Source organism: Diadema antillarum, unplaced genomic scaffold (assembly GCF_040938485.1).
Source record: "Diadema antillarum isolate AM-2024a unplaced genomic scaffold, OU_Dant_1.0 scf00000155, whole genome shotgun sequence".
Taxonomy (NCBI): domain Eukaryota; kingdom Metazoa; phylum Echinodermata; class Echinoidea; order Diadematoida; family Diadematidae; genus Diadema; species Diadema antillarum.
The window spans coordinates 793,758-806,448 of record NW_027271044.1 but is presented as its reverse complement, the minus strand read 5'-3'; the positions used below and the strand labels follow the sequence as shown (position 1 = coordinate 806,448).

Genomic DNA, 12,691 nt, shown 5'->3' with positions numbered 1-12,691 from the left:
ATAAGTGAGTAGAATGTTCCTACCTCCAAAATGAAGGAAAGTTATTGAGAGGATATTTTGCATTTCATGTCTTTGTTATATGGCTGATGCAGTATGACTTGCCATGAGACACTCTCTTTAGTTGTGACTCATGGGCAAAACAGATGGAGCGTCATGGTTATGTATGATCCTGTCATCCCCATTGCCAAATTGTTTGTATACTGTATCAATGGGAAATTTAGGTGGTGGTTCCTAAAGGGTTAATGTCCTTGTTCCCCAGTGCTTCGCTGTCTACCCCAAGGAGATGCCAGAGAATCTACTGGCGGTGGGTCTGTCCACAGGAAAGGTCATGCTGACGTCCTTCGTGTCGGACCCACATAATGACCCCGGGAACCTGATCGGGGCTGCCTTCCCTCCTAAACACTCCAGACTGTGCACAAACCTGGCATGGAATGCAATGGACCCAAAACTGGTAAGATAACTTTCCTTTAGCACTTTAAGAAAACACCTTGATATGATTTGTTATCAAACAGTTTAGATAGTTTATAGCAATGTAGGGTATTTATCTGATGAAAAAGAAAGAGAGAATAATTGCTCCTAGAGTATTGACAATACAAGTCATTTGTGAACCCCAACTTTATTCGATGCTTTACTTTATCTTCCCTCAAGGAGATATATGGAGTTGATGTTTCATGTGTTTACATTCTAGTTGCTGCTGTTGTGAAGTTTTTCCTTTTTTTTTTCTTTAAATCACAATACTCAACCAAAGCCATGCATATTAGTTAAGTCAATAGAGAAAGGAATGTTGTAGTATGTAAAACTAGATAGAGAAAGAGGCGATTTTGTTTTTTTAGGAAAATGTGCACCACTTGTAATTCAACTGTGAGTAGTGAAGTATGCAAATTCAACATCAATAGTATTGACTGCCATTTTATACTTGCAATTTTATACCATGCCTGGCCATGCATTGTAGATTCTGTTTGACGTATGGGAGATAGAATGAGGGGGAAAGTCATTAACATAAACCTATTAATCAGGATCATATTAAGCAGACCGCCCAACCATTCTGAATTTGGAGGGGGAAAAAATCTGAATTTGACCATTCCTAGCTCTTGTTTCAATAGGAGTTTCGTATTTTTCTTGATGAATTCTCTAAATACTATTATGGGAACTGCTCTTTACTTTCTTTGCTACGTTTTGAGCTAAGTCATCCCTATTTTTCAGTCAGAAAAGTTGGGAGGTCTGTATCAAGGTTTGATGCATGCTTCCTCACAAAGTTTTTCATGGCAGTTGTAATTTCTTACCAAGGCTTTCTTTAGTCCTACTCTTACCTGTCTGAAAATATATTAGCTGAAGTGAATAGTAGAGCAACAAGGATTTAAAAAAAAAAAATCCACCAACTTTGATGAATTCTGATGACATTTTTTTATTATTAACATGCCTGACTTTGAATCATTAACAAATTGGTCCATCACAGATCATTAGAAATTGAATCTTTGTCATATTTTATGCTGATTCTAAGCTATTTTGTGTATCAGTTAGTATTTATTCTCCTTTGATTATGATCACAGTTGGCCGTCAGCTTTGACAAGTACCGCACTGACTGCAGTTTGTTAATATACGACGTCAACGCAAGACTAGGTATGTATTCTTTGCCTATGCTTTAATTCTCCACAATACTTAGTCATCATCATGTTTGGCATGTATTCAAGTAGCTAGTGACCATGACTGGTAATTAGTTATGCACAAGATATCTGACTCCTACTCATCAGTCTCACACTATTACACAGCAAGTATATTGATAGGTGTTGGAATCACTTTCTATCTGCATGTCTACAGTGCATGTGTCCAAGCTACCTTTTTAACCCTCAATGAGAGTATTTGTCAGAGACTCCAAACCCAAGCATCTCTTGTATGGGAGATACTCCCCCTTGGACCTCTTTAGCAACCTGGAGACTGTGATCATATGAACATGTGCATAATATTATGACGTACATGTTTAGCTAGAGTTACAAAATTCGAACTCCAGTTGGAGAGCTGGAGATTTTTGTGAAAATGACCTCAGAGGAGGAGATTTGGAGTCTCTGATTTGTGTATTTGTTTGAATGGAATTATTGTTGAAATATTTTAAAAAGGGTTATCATGTGAATGGATAGGAATATGGCTGTTTTCAAAAGACATTGGTGACTGTGCACTTCAAAACGAACATAAAGTCGCACACACTGATTTTGCGTGAGGACTGAAAATAAGTGAAATGGGTCAACCTAGCTGAACTTGACTTTTTCATATTTTCTGAAAGAGCGGGTCTTTTACATTATGCTAAAATTTGGTATCATAAAACGGGCAGGAAAGTGTGTTTTTTAGCAGTTTATCTCGAACATTTTTGATAGAATAGTGTGATTAGGTGTGTCTTTAGAATCCCTTTTTCATTTCTGAAAAACCTTGTCCACACTCTTCACTTTCAACTCTAATAACTTTTGAAAGGATAGTGCTACTGCTTTGAAAGTTGGCATTAATTATGGACAGAATGTGTTAATGAGGCATGCTTAATTTCAGTTTAATCTGATAATCCCTTCATTGTTGTTACTCTGGCGGTTTACTTCCTGTTTTTTGTCCCATTCATCGCACAGCCAGCACGGTTTGAATAGACACTGTACTTCAGAGCCTCTTTTCTCAGTTCACACTTTTCCTGAGTTTGTGCTTTCTTTCCAATATTTAGATAGCTTAGGAGAGTCCATTTGATTTGAGTTATACATCATTTTAAAGCTTAAAGTCTGCTCTTTCAGAATATGGTCTTAACTAAAAATTAATGTCTGATGACTTTTTGTTTGTTTTTAGGTGCAGGGTCACATATAGTACCGAGTAAATGAAAAGAAAACACATGAATTTTTTATGTAAAATGGAGTCAAAAGGGGCCTGAGCTTTCGTCAGAGGCAAAATGACAAACAAGCAGGGAAAGCAATCACATATAAGGACTTCACACAACAAGATCAGTCAGGGACAGGCTGGGTACACAGAACAAAGGAAACAAAGAAGAGGGTGGGAGGTCACAGGCAAGGAGCCCAACAGGTAAAGAGAGGGGGATTAGAACAGGAGGGTGGACAGACAAAAGGCAGAGGAGGGTCAGTAATGATCATGAGGATCATGGGGGCAACCACTGAAGGTAAAGGATGAATAGGGAGGCAACATCGAAGAAGATGAGGAACACCAGAAGGATAAAGAGAGGGAAAGAGTGATAAAGCAACAGCAAGGGGAAGGGGGTGGGGGCAGTGGGGGGCTGAGCAAACAGTGAGCCCCCAAAGGTGTACCAGGAGGAGGCAACAAAATGAAAGTAATCAAACATATCAAAGTATACACACACAGTAATGATAATAATGATAATTTTTGATGTATCGTTACTTTTACTATGCAGCTCCCAAGTAGCACAGAAAAAAAAAAAATTGGCAGAAGATTGCAGGAGAGGGAAAACATAATTAGTAAAGTGATGAGTGACCCGTAGATAGAGCCTTCCTATGTAACTGCCATGACATTAAGTATTTAATTATCTTCCATGAAAGTGTTTTTAAATGATCTGACCGTGAATAAATCTGTTTATAATGTCCAATCTCTTGAGCGTTATGATGCTGCCCATGAAAATGTAAATGCAACAGATTTGTTGTTGTCGGCGTACGTAATGCTTCAGTTCCGATGTCCATCCATGTGACTGCGTAGTTATTCTGTAGAGTTTGCAATCAAGGGTGTCTGTGGCAATTTAGTCTCACGTTTTCTCTCTTCTTCCTTCAGGAGCTGGTCAGTCGAGACCTCTTTCAGTTGGCAGTGAGCGCGACAAGAGGGCTGTTTCAGAACTAGGTATGCTCCTCTATCTCTGACTTGTCTGCTCTTACTCTTCATTTCATTGTTGTGGTGGGAAGGTCACTGATTCAGTGGCGGATCCAAGCGGGGGAGCACCGAACGTACCCTCCCCTTTAATTTTTGTTCAAACAAAAGAAATAAAAATGAAAAAATGGGGGCGCGTGCACACCCCCTTTCACAGAATTCCTTGATCTGCCCCTGCTGATTTGACTGAGGGACTGTTCTCTGCAAGAAGTCTATGAGATGAAAGATAACACAATCTTGATACAAGATGAATGAAATGTCAGAGAAACATACACATTAAAAATGTACTCTATTTGATGATTTCCCTGTCTTCTTGAGAATGCCAGACAAGCTAGTTACATTTTTGTAGATCACTCTATGAGGGGGTCATTAAAAAGAAAGAATGTAATGAATCAAACTTTAAGCTGGTACATCTTATATTAGCTGGGAAATAGTATAAATATCACCAAGTGTCATGACCCACTTTTACCGCATCATTTATAGTATATTACTTTTGCATATTTGATCTGCAAGATGAGTGATCAACTGTGAGTTAAAGAAACCAATAACTATTCATGGTATGCCCATGACAAAGAATGACCCAGTGAAAACCTTTTGCCATTACCTTTGTACCTCATTCACAGTAATGCATGTTTGATACACGGAAAGGACTATAAAAGATATAACAGTGATACCCAGCGTAGAAATTGGTCGATCAATACAAAGACGAGCCAACTGTAAGCTAAACCAAGGCTTCATGCACGGTGTTGTACACTTGTCTTCCAAACCAGTGAACAGTGATGCCCTTCACTCCATGTCTTGGATACCACACCAACACCACAGCATCATTGTTGGAGTGGGCCAGAAAAACCTCAGGCTTTATGACATAAGGGGTAGGTATCTCCTTCGTTTATGTACTTTGAACAGAATGTTATTTTAAAGTTAGATGCATCGCTCTCATGTTCTCACATTCTACCAGTTGACAAAAAGAACAAAGAAAAGAAGAGAAAAAAGATATGATAATGGTTTAGTTGTAAGAGAAACTGAATGTGATATTTAAGACTTCCTGCCTATACCTGTGGCATTTACTTCTTTGAGTACCAATGAAATAATATAGTTGTAACATTACAACCTGCATAATCCACCAGTTACATTGTAGTTGATTGAAGAAAAGTGCTGTCAAATTCTAATGGCACATATATATTTGCTATAGTTTGTGTAATATTTTGTAACATGGAAATGTTCAATAAAGTTTGTATGCCATTATTGTTACACCGATGGTATTGATAGTCAAAATGGTAATAATTTTGATCCGGTATACTTGTGTACTTTAAAAGGCTTATCTTTATGGTAAAGACCACTGCCTCAGTTTCTGCACTAAATAGAGAGAGAGAAAAAAAGATATCAAGCACATTGGTGGTCTATGAATTCACTTTTGCATACTGAATTGAAGTAGAAGTACATGTACTGGTAACCACAAATCACTTATCATGTACAAGATGATGTCTTGATCAGATAATTTGTTATCTGTATATGTATGTATTTGTAATGCAAGCATACCCTTAAAAAACTTGCATTAAAGCTATTTATATAGTAGATCATCTGTGTGTGTGTACACTTGACTTTCAGATGCATCAAAGTACAAGAGCAGCACCATCACCAAGGCAGTGTATGGAATATCCGTGGACCCCCTGTTTGAGCATCGCCTTGCCTCTTTTTACGAGGACCAGACCAGTATTTGGGATCTCAGGCACTTTGAAAAACCAGTATGTCCTTGCTTTATTATTGATAAATGAAATAAGAAAAATTCGAGCATTGAGAATTTAGGGTTTCTGGGACGAACACTGAACTAGGGCTTTCTAAAGCTCAGTCGGTAGAGCACCGGGCTAGCATCTGGAGGTCTTGGGTTTGAATCCCGATGGAATCCCATTTTCTTTGCTCAATTTTCCACTAAAATAAATATTGATGGATATATTTTGGTGTTTGTCAAATTCAGTTTAACACTGATATTCTTATCTAAATACAATGCGTACACTGTATATCTCTGAATGATAATTATGTAGAAGCAGAATGTGCCAAGTAATACTTTGGGTACTGTAACTAATGTAGCATATAGGAAGCAAGATTTGAGAAGAGGTGTTGAAACTGGCTCTGACATCAATGTTGAAACTGGCACCAATATCATTGCCTGATTCTCAATGAGTCTACAATGTTGCACAGTGCACACATGCAACTGATGAATGTGGAAATATGAGATATGTGACCGTGATATGCATGTTAAATCTTAGGGACCAGTATGGTTAACATAAAATCAAGTGTGGCAGGGAAAAGTAGTTAGTTTATCAGGTGGCAAAAGAAAATTTATGGCCAAGTATTCACAAATTGTGACCATGTGAGATACCCTTTGCATGAACATTTATGCCTTCTACCTCTGATGCTTCTATTTAGTCTCCTTTTCATTTTTTTTTTCTTTTTAAAACTAAAGAACCTGTATAGGTATAAGTATTAACAGTTTCTGATCATAAGATTAGGATGAGGGTTGTTGCATTTTTGTGACCTTTCTGAAATGCAGTTCAGATTGATTTGTATTTTTCAGATAGATTACAAGGGTTAAGATCCATCAGTTACACTGACTGTACTCCTTTGAAGATCAACATGCAATGATTCAGCATGTAATGACAATGCCAGTTGGCTAGCTATCCAAAATCTGCAGAGTTATAGAATATGATATCGCAGTGTAGTCATAGCAGAAACAGGAATGAAATGTTATTACTTGACTCAATTGTTGACTCTGTAGGTACTCAGCTTTAAGGAAGCCAGGCCGGTAGTCAAGCTTGGTTGGTGTCCGACACGCTATGGAACGCTGGCATGTTTGACAAAGCAAAGCAGTGTCATCAAGCTCTACAACATTCAGCATGTTGGTGAGTCCTTGTGTACACCACATATTGTTTTCTACCTTTTGCATGTCAGGGGAAGTCTTCCAACACCAGTTGACATATGTGGGACTGAAATGAAATGCATAACTATATTACATAGCTACTTTCCTTTGATGGAAACAGATGTGATGTCACAAATACTTTATTTGTGTGTGTACATGCATGTGTGTGTGTGTGTCTGTCTGTCTGTCTGTCTGTCTGTTTTGCATAGATGCCAAGTTCAAAAAATATTTATGAGTGAGATTTTCATGACTCAGCATCTCTGCGCGCGGGCATATGTGCGTGAGCGAGGGAGCGAGGGGAGGGTGTGGGAGGGGGTGTCCGCCCTCCCACGTTATGGAGCTTTTTCAATTTTTAGCTCTTAATGGTGCAAGCTGGTGCATACTTAAGTGATTATTTTTCACTTATTTTGGAAGACAAAAGGGAAATATGCCTTCAATTGCAACTTTCACTTTAATCCTTAAAGGGGGTATCTCACTGAGCGGCGAACGTTTGCGAACGTAGCGAATTTCGGAATTCGCCAGGGTTCGTAAACGGTTGCAAAAGGTTCGTTAACATTCGCAAGAAAGTTCGCAAACGGTTTTTATTGTCGCAAACAGTTTTTCTTGTCGCAAAGAAATTTTGAACATGTTCAAAATTTCTTTGCGAACCTTTGCGAATTTTTATTTTCGTTAACAGTTGCAAACGTTCGCAAACATTCGCAAAAACTCGTAAGAATTCGCAAACGGTCGTAATACGGTGTCGCTAACATTTTTATATGATTCGCCACTGCTAGCGAACAAGTAACAACATGGTTCCTATATAAAAGCTTCTGAAACAGACAAGGTTCCACTCTAAGAAAGTTCTTGAAGCTCTTGACATATCCATCATGATTGTAATTGCTTCAAAAGCTTTTCATATAGACTAAAGTCTGTCCTCTGCAACCAGCACTCTCTGACTCTCTTTCTTTTCTTCTTCCTTTCTTGTTTTTCTTTATTTTATTTCTCTTATATGCTGCACTATTATAGCTGTAGCAGCAGCCTGACAAAGCAGCTCTTCAAGGATAGCAACACCTTGAGCCTCTTCTCGGCAGAAATTTATTTCCATATCCTGGAATTCCATCTTGAACGGTTGTCAAAAGAGATCTGAATTCAGTGGAAGGTTTTATGTCGTTTTATGGGTCTTACTATACACAATCGCCTGGTACTTTTCTAGGTCCAAGAACATTCGCAAAATTGTCGCAAAGGATTTGCAAACAGTTGCTAATATTTGCAAAACTGTCGCTAACATTTGCAAAATTGTCGCTAACATTTGCTAACATTCGCTAATAGTCGCCACCTGTGTTCGCAAACACTTTCGCAAACATTCGCTAAAGTGTTGCTAATTGTCGCTAAACATCGCTAAAAGTCGCTAACTGTCGCTAATGGCAGAAGCGAACTTTGATTTTTCGCAAACATTCGTCAGAAAAGTTGGCGAATCTCAAATTCGCTACATTCGCAAACGTTCGCCGCTCAGTGAGATACCAGCTTAAAGCTATGCTCCCAATGCATGAGAAAAATGGGTGTCATGCGTGAGATTGTGAGACAGACCCTAAATGTTTGAGTCTCACCCACAATGCGTGAGACTTGGTAGCTCTGGTTTTGTTCCTTCAATCAGAAAAAGAGAGAATTACAAAATACCATATTGCCCAGAGGCTGTTATCTAGTCAAGCTAACTGCTTGTTGATGACAGTCTCTGATATGATGTATGTTCATATGTACACATAACTACAGCTATTCCTAGTAGTCTTATTTCTATTCTTGAATGATAATGTTTTTGATTTGTCCTAATTATTTCATATGTACAAGTAAAGAAATAAAATAGACTGAAACTGAAACCGTTTTTAAATACCAGTGTGGTATAAAAAGGAACTCCTTTCTAGCATATTATTCATAATGCTGTTTTTCGCATTTCTAGTTAAGTCACACTTATGGTGCCTGACATTCCCAAAAGGGACAATCTGCTTTGTTTATAATGCATATTTTGCATACAGAAATGATCACTTGAAGATTTTTGTTGTCACTTTCAGATTTTTATATAGATTGGTGATATGAAGGTGCATGTCAACGTTCAATTTGTTGTGCTTAGGAACCTGAAGGAGCAAAGAATTGATCTGTTTTATTAAATGTTTAGGAGACAGGTGATCACCTTGAAAGTCTTACATCTATTGATTGTTCACAATTTCAGGTCAAGATTTGGAGTACACAGAGAAGCATGTGAGACGTAAGTCAAAATTTTCAATTATTCCAGTCTTGTTTTATTTAAATCAAGTGCTGTGTCACACTCTCTTACTATGCAACAAATTCTTGTTGTATCCATCATCATTCTTGTCAGTTCTACTCAATATCATTGTCATGTTACCCAAAAATCTTCTTGTTTCTCGTTCAATTTTTTTTTCAAGAAATAAAGCCTTTTGCTACTACATTATACATGTTTGTATGGCAGTACAGTGTATGTGCAAGGTCAGATAACCTTTATTTGGAAAGTTATGTGTAAAATATAATTAAAAGTTATGGTGAAATGTCAGCAGTAGAAAATATACAATAAGTGCCAGGCTTTTTCATCACAATTATTGTGTGTGATGGAGAGATGCAATACATGTAGACCACAGAGACACAACAGACACGAAAGACACATGCATACACACATACACACCCTTGGAATACAATGTACAGTCATATTTTTTAGTTGATATATTCATATGTGAAGTATCCGTAGTGCTCGAGTATCTGTTGCATGACTGCTGATGAATTATGGCACCTGCTTGAACATCACTCTCTTGAACATGTTGAAGACTATTCCAGAGTACACTCGGGCAGGTGTCTATGGCAAACGTATGATATAGCAAAATCAACTCGTCCTCAATGTGTTGATATTTTTCTTCCCTGCAGCCAAGCACTTGAACCAGCACCAAGTAGCAATGTTTTCATGGCATCCTAACCAGGAAAACAGAATGCTTGCCCTGTCACCAGGTGGCGCTATGCATGACATCACCATCTACGATGCAATATCACTGGTTAGTATTGTAGAGATGCGTTTAGACGTAATCTGTATAGGGTGAACTTTTTCGGTTGAGATGAGGCTTCAGGTTTCTAAAGTCTTTGGTGGGATAATGAGAAACCTCATACGAAATATGAAAGCGCATGTAATTCTAAGAAGGATTTGAAGTTGATTTGATGAAAATTGGTTTTAAAATAGCTGAGATATCCAAAAGAAAGGGATACTTTCAAGGGTGTGACTCACCTTTAATTAAGATTGCTTTGTTTTAGTCTTTTTTTTGTTGGATATCTCAGCCTTTAAAAAACGGTTGGCGTCAAATAAACTTTGAATTCCTCTTAGATTGTATGCTCTGTGACATTTCATACGTGATTTCTTAGTATCTTGCAATAAGTTAAAAGCTCAATCCTCATCTCAACCAGTACTATTTCATCCCTTTAAGCTACTGGTCACTTCTACAAACTTGCTTCATCTCAGTATGTGATGCTACTGCCTGGCAAACAGTGAATGATAAATGAATATACCAGGTGGGTTCCTTCTTTTCATATGACTGTTATACAAATCAACCAATACAATCATATGTGACCCTGCATCACAAAACCATCAAAAACTCGCCAGACATGGATTTTAGTTAAGGGCAGATTCTGCAAGAGCAGACTATAAGCTTTAAGATTATGTTTACCTCAATCCAAATGGACTGTCCTAACCCATCGATATATTGGAAAGAGTGCACGAACTCTGGAAAAGTGTGAACTGAGAAAAGAGGCTCTGCAGTAGAGGGGCTATTCAAGGGCTTAATCTTTACCAAACCATGCTGGCTGTGCTGTGAATGGGACAAAAAACAGGATGTAAACCACTGTAGCAACAACAATGAAGAGATTATTGGATTCAACTGAAATTGAGCAGGCTCTGTTAACACATTCTGTGGATGATTAATGCCAACTTTCAAGGCGGTAGCACTATCCTTTCAAAAGTTATTAGAGTTGAAATGAAGGATGTGCAAAGGATTTTCAAGAAATGAAAAGGAACCTCTAAGACATACCTGTTCACACTACTCTGCAAAAAAAAAAAAATTAAAGGTTGAAGAAAAACTGCTGAAAACACACTTTCCCATTCATTTTATGACCTAAGACCTAAGAATAATGTAAAAGAAGAGTAGCTCTTTCAGAAAATATGAAAAACTCTAGATTGACTTTGTTGATCCATTTCACCTTTTTGGAGTCCTCACATAAAATCAAGGGTTGGGACTTTTTGTTAGTTTTGTGATGCACAGTCACATGATGTACTTTGACGCCGTGCATCAGTGATTAGACGATCTCTTTGTGAATGTAATTTCTTTATGATCTGTATTGTTGTTTGAATGAGGACAATGTGCTGATGTGTGTTTTCTAGGATTGGTCCCCGCACACTGTGTGTGCTGTGGCATCAGGGAGGCAGCTTTTCTATTGTAAGTCAACCACCGAGTCATCAGACACTGATGAGGACATATCAGCTGTCATGAAGAGGAGGGCAGGCAACGGCTATGGCATGGAGGTGGGTGGAATACAGCTAGCAATAGGTCTACACACAAATGATTGATGAGTATTGATATGAGCCTATACAAAATTGTGTTATATTTCCTTTCAAATTAACATCTTGTCGTAAAATGGTACATGAGAAATATGCGTTCGTTGAAGTCTTGTTATAATGCGTACACGTTGCCTCTAGCATCATTTTCTGTTAACTCATGATATGACACTTGAAGAATTGTCAGCTTTATATACATGTATGTATAGAAAAATCTGTTTATCTCCACCAATAAGGTTGCACTTTGTGCCTAAAGCAGGGCTCGACATTAACAGTGGCCCGGTGGCCCAGGGCCCCAAAAAACGCACATCGGGCCACCAAAATTTCAGAAATGAAGAATTTGGTGGCCTGATCGGGCCACCAAAAAAGGTCGGATGTTTGCCTTTGGGCCACCAAAAATAAAAGTTAGTGTGGATCCCTGCCTAAAGTATAACCATACTTATTTAAGCCGCACCTATCTGATGTACAACATAATATATGCTGCCTTACGAACTGTACAGGAGCAAAATTATGTGTGAAAGAGACCTTGCAGATTGCTGCCAATTGTTTAATTGACATTTATCGCCGAGACACAGCAGTTTAGCAGTGCGCCTTACAGCTTGTACTGAAATTTTGTACCAGAGACAAATATGTGCTGTGTACTATATATATTTATGTAATAAACACAAATCAAGTCATCAGTCTGTCTATAGTAGGTACCTGTTTTTACAGTTCACCTTTGAAGTTTACCTTTAGTAACCACTGTAGGCAGGGTTGACTGCACTTTCACACAAGAATTAAAACAGAGTGCTAGTTTTGGTCATTGTAGCAGACACATTATGAGGAGAGTGGTTTTGTGCCATATAACTGCTCAATTGACAATTTGTTAACATCAGCATGATTGTAAACTGATTATTTCTCATATTTTTGGAGAAGCAGGTAACTGGAGTATTTTGTTGATATTTGTTTGTTGTTTTAGTCTTGCTTTGACAGAAGTCTAAATGTGTTCTTTTGCATGGGGGTTTCACTTGTGTAATTTGTCTCGTTTCAGTCAGCTGATTTGAGTAAAAATGCTGCCCTCGCTGGTGACGACCCACATGTACAGAAGCTGTGGCACTGGTTACATCATATCCTTTGGAACTCATTTGAATGCCATTTCACTCTGCATGGTTATGGGGTTTTTCATTTAGGGCATTTAGGATTTGAAGTTGTGTGAAAACAGTTATTTTTTTCTATCAGTTGAGATATAAATGTCAGTTTGTGTCGTTAAGTCCTCAAATTATATTGTGCTTGGTTCAAAGTTCCAATAGTGACCTTTGCTGTGATAATTTTCATAATGTGTACTTTCATCTTTGGTATCA

The 12,691-nt window shown here is 38.1% G+C and overlaps 1 protein-coding gene across 1 annotated transcript in view; it reads left to right on the top strand.

Annotated features, from left to right (window-relative positions):
* Positions 1 to 259: 259 nt before the first annotated feature.
* LOC139722027 (GATOR2 complex protein MIOS-like) overlaps positions 260 to 12,691 on the top strand; it is a gene marked incomplete at its 5' end in the record, with an annotated part of 30,522 nt that continues 18,090 nt past the window's right edge. The window contains 10 exons of the mRNA XM_071633351.1: positions 260 to 451; positions 1,551 to 1,620; positions 3,763 to 3,828; positions 4,626 to 4,727; positions 5,464 to 5,600; positions 6,632 to 6,755; positions 8,976 to 9,011; positions 9,680 to 9,804; positions 11,178 to 11,318; positions 12,382 to 12,457. Of these exons, the coding sequence (XP_071489452.1) occupies positions 260 to 451; positions 1,551 to 1,620; positions 3,763 to 3,828; positions 4,626 to 4,727; positions 5,464 to 5,600; positions 6,632 to 6,755; positions 8,976 to 9,011; positions 9,680 to 9,804; positions 11,178 to 11,318; positions 12,382 to 12,457 (1,069 nt within the window). The remainder of the gene's footprint in view (positions 452 to 1,550; positions 1,621 to 3,762; positions 3,829 to 4,625; positions 4,728 to 5,463; positions 5,601 to 6,631; positions 6,756 to 8,975; positions 9,012 to 9,679; positions 9,805 to 11,177; positions 11,319 to 12,381; positions 12,458 to 12,691) is intronic.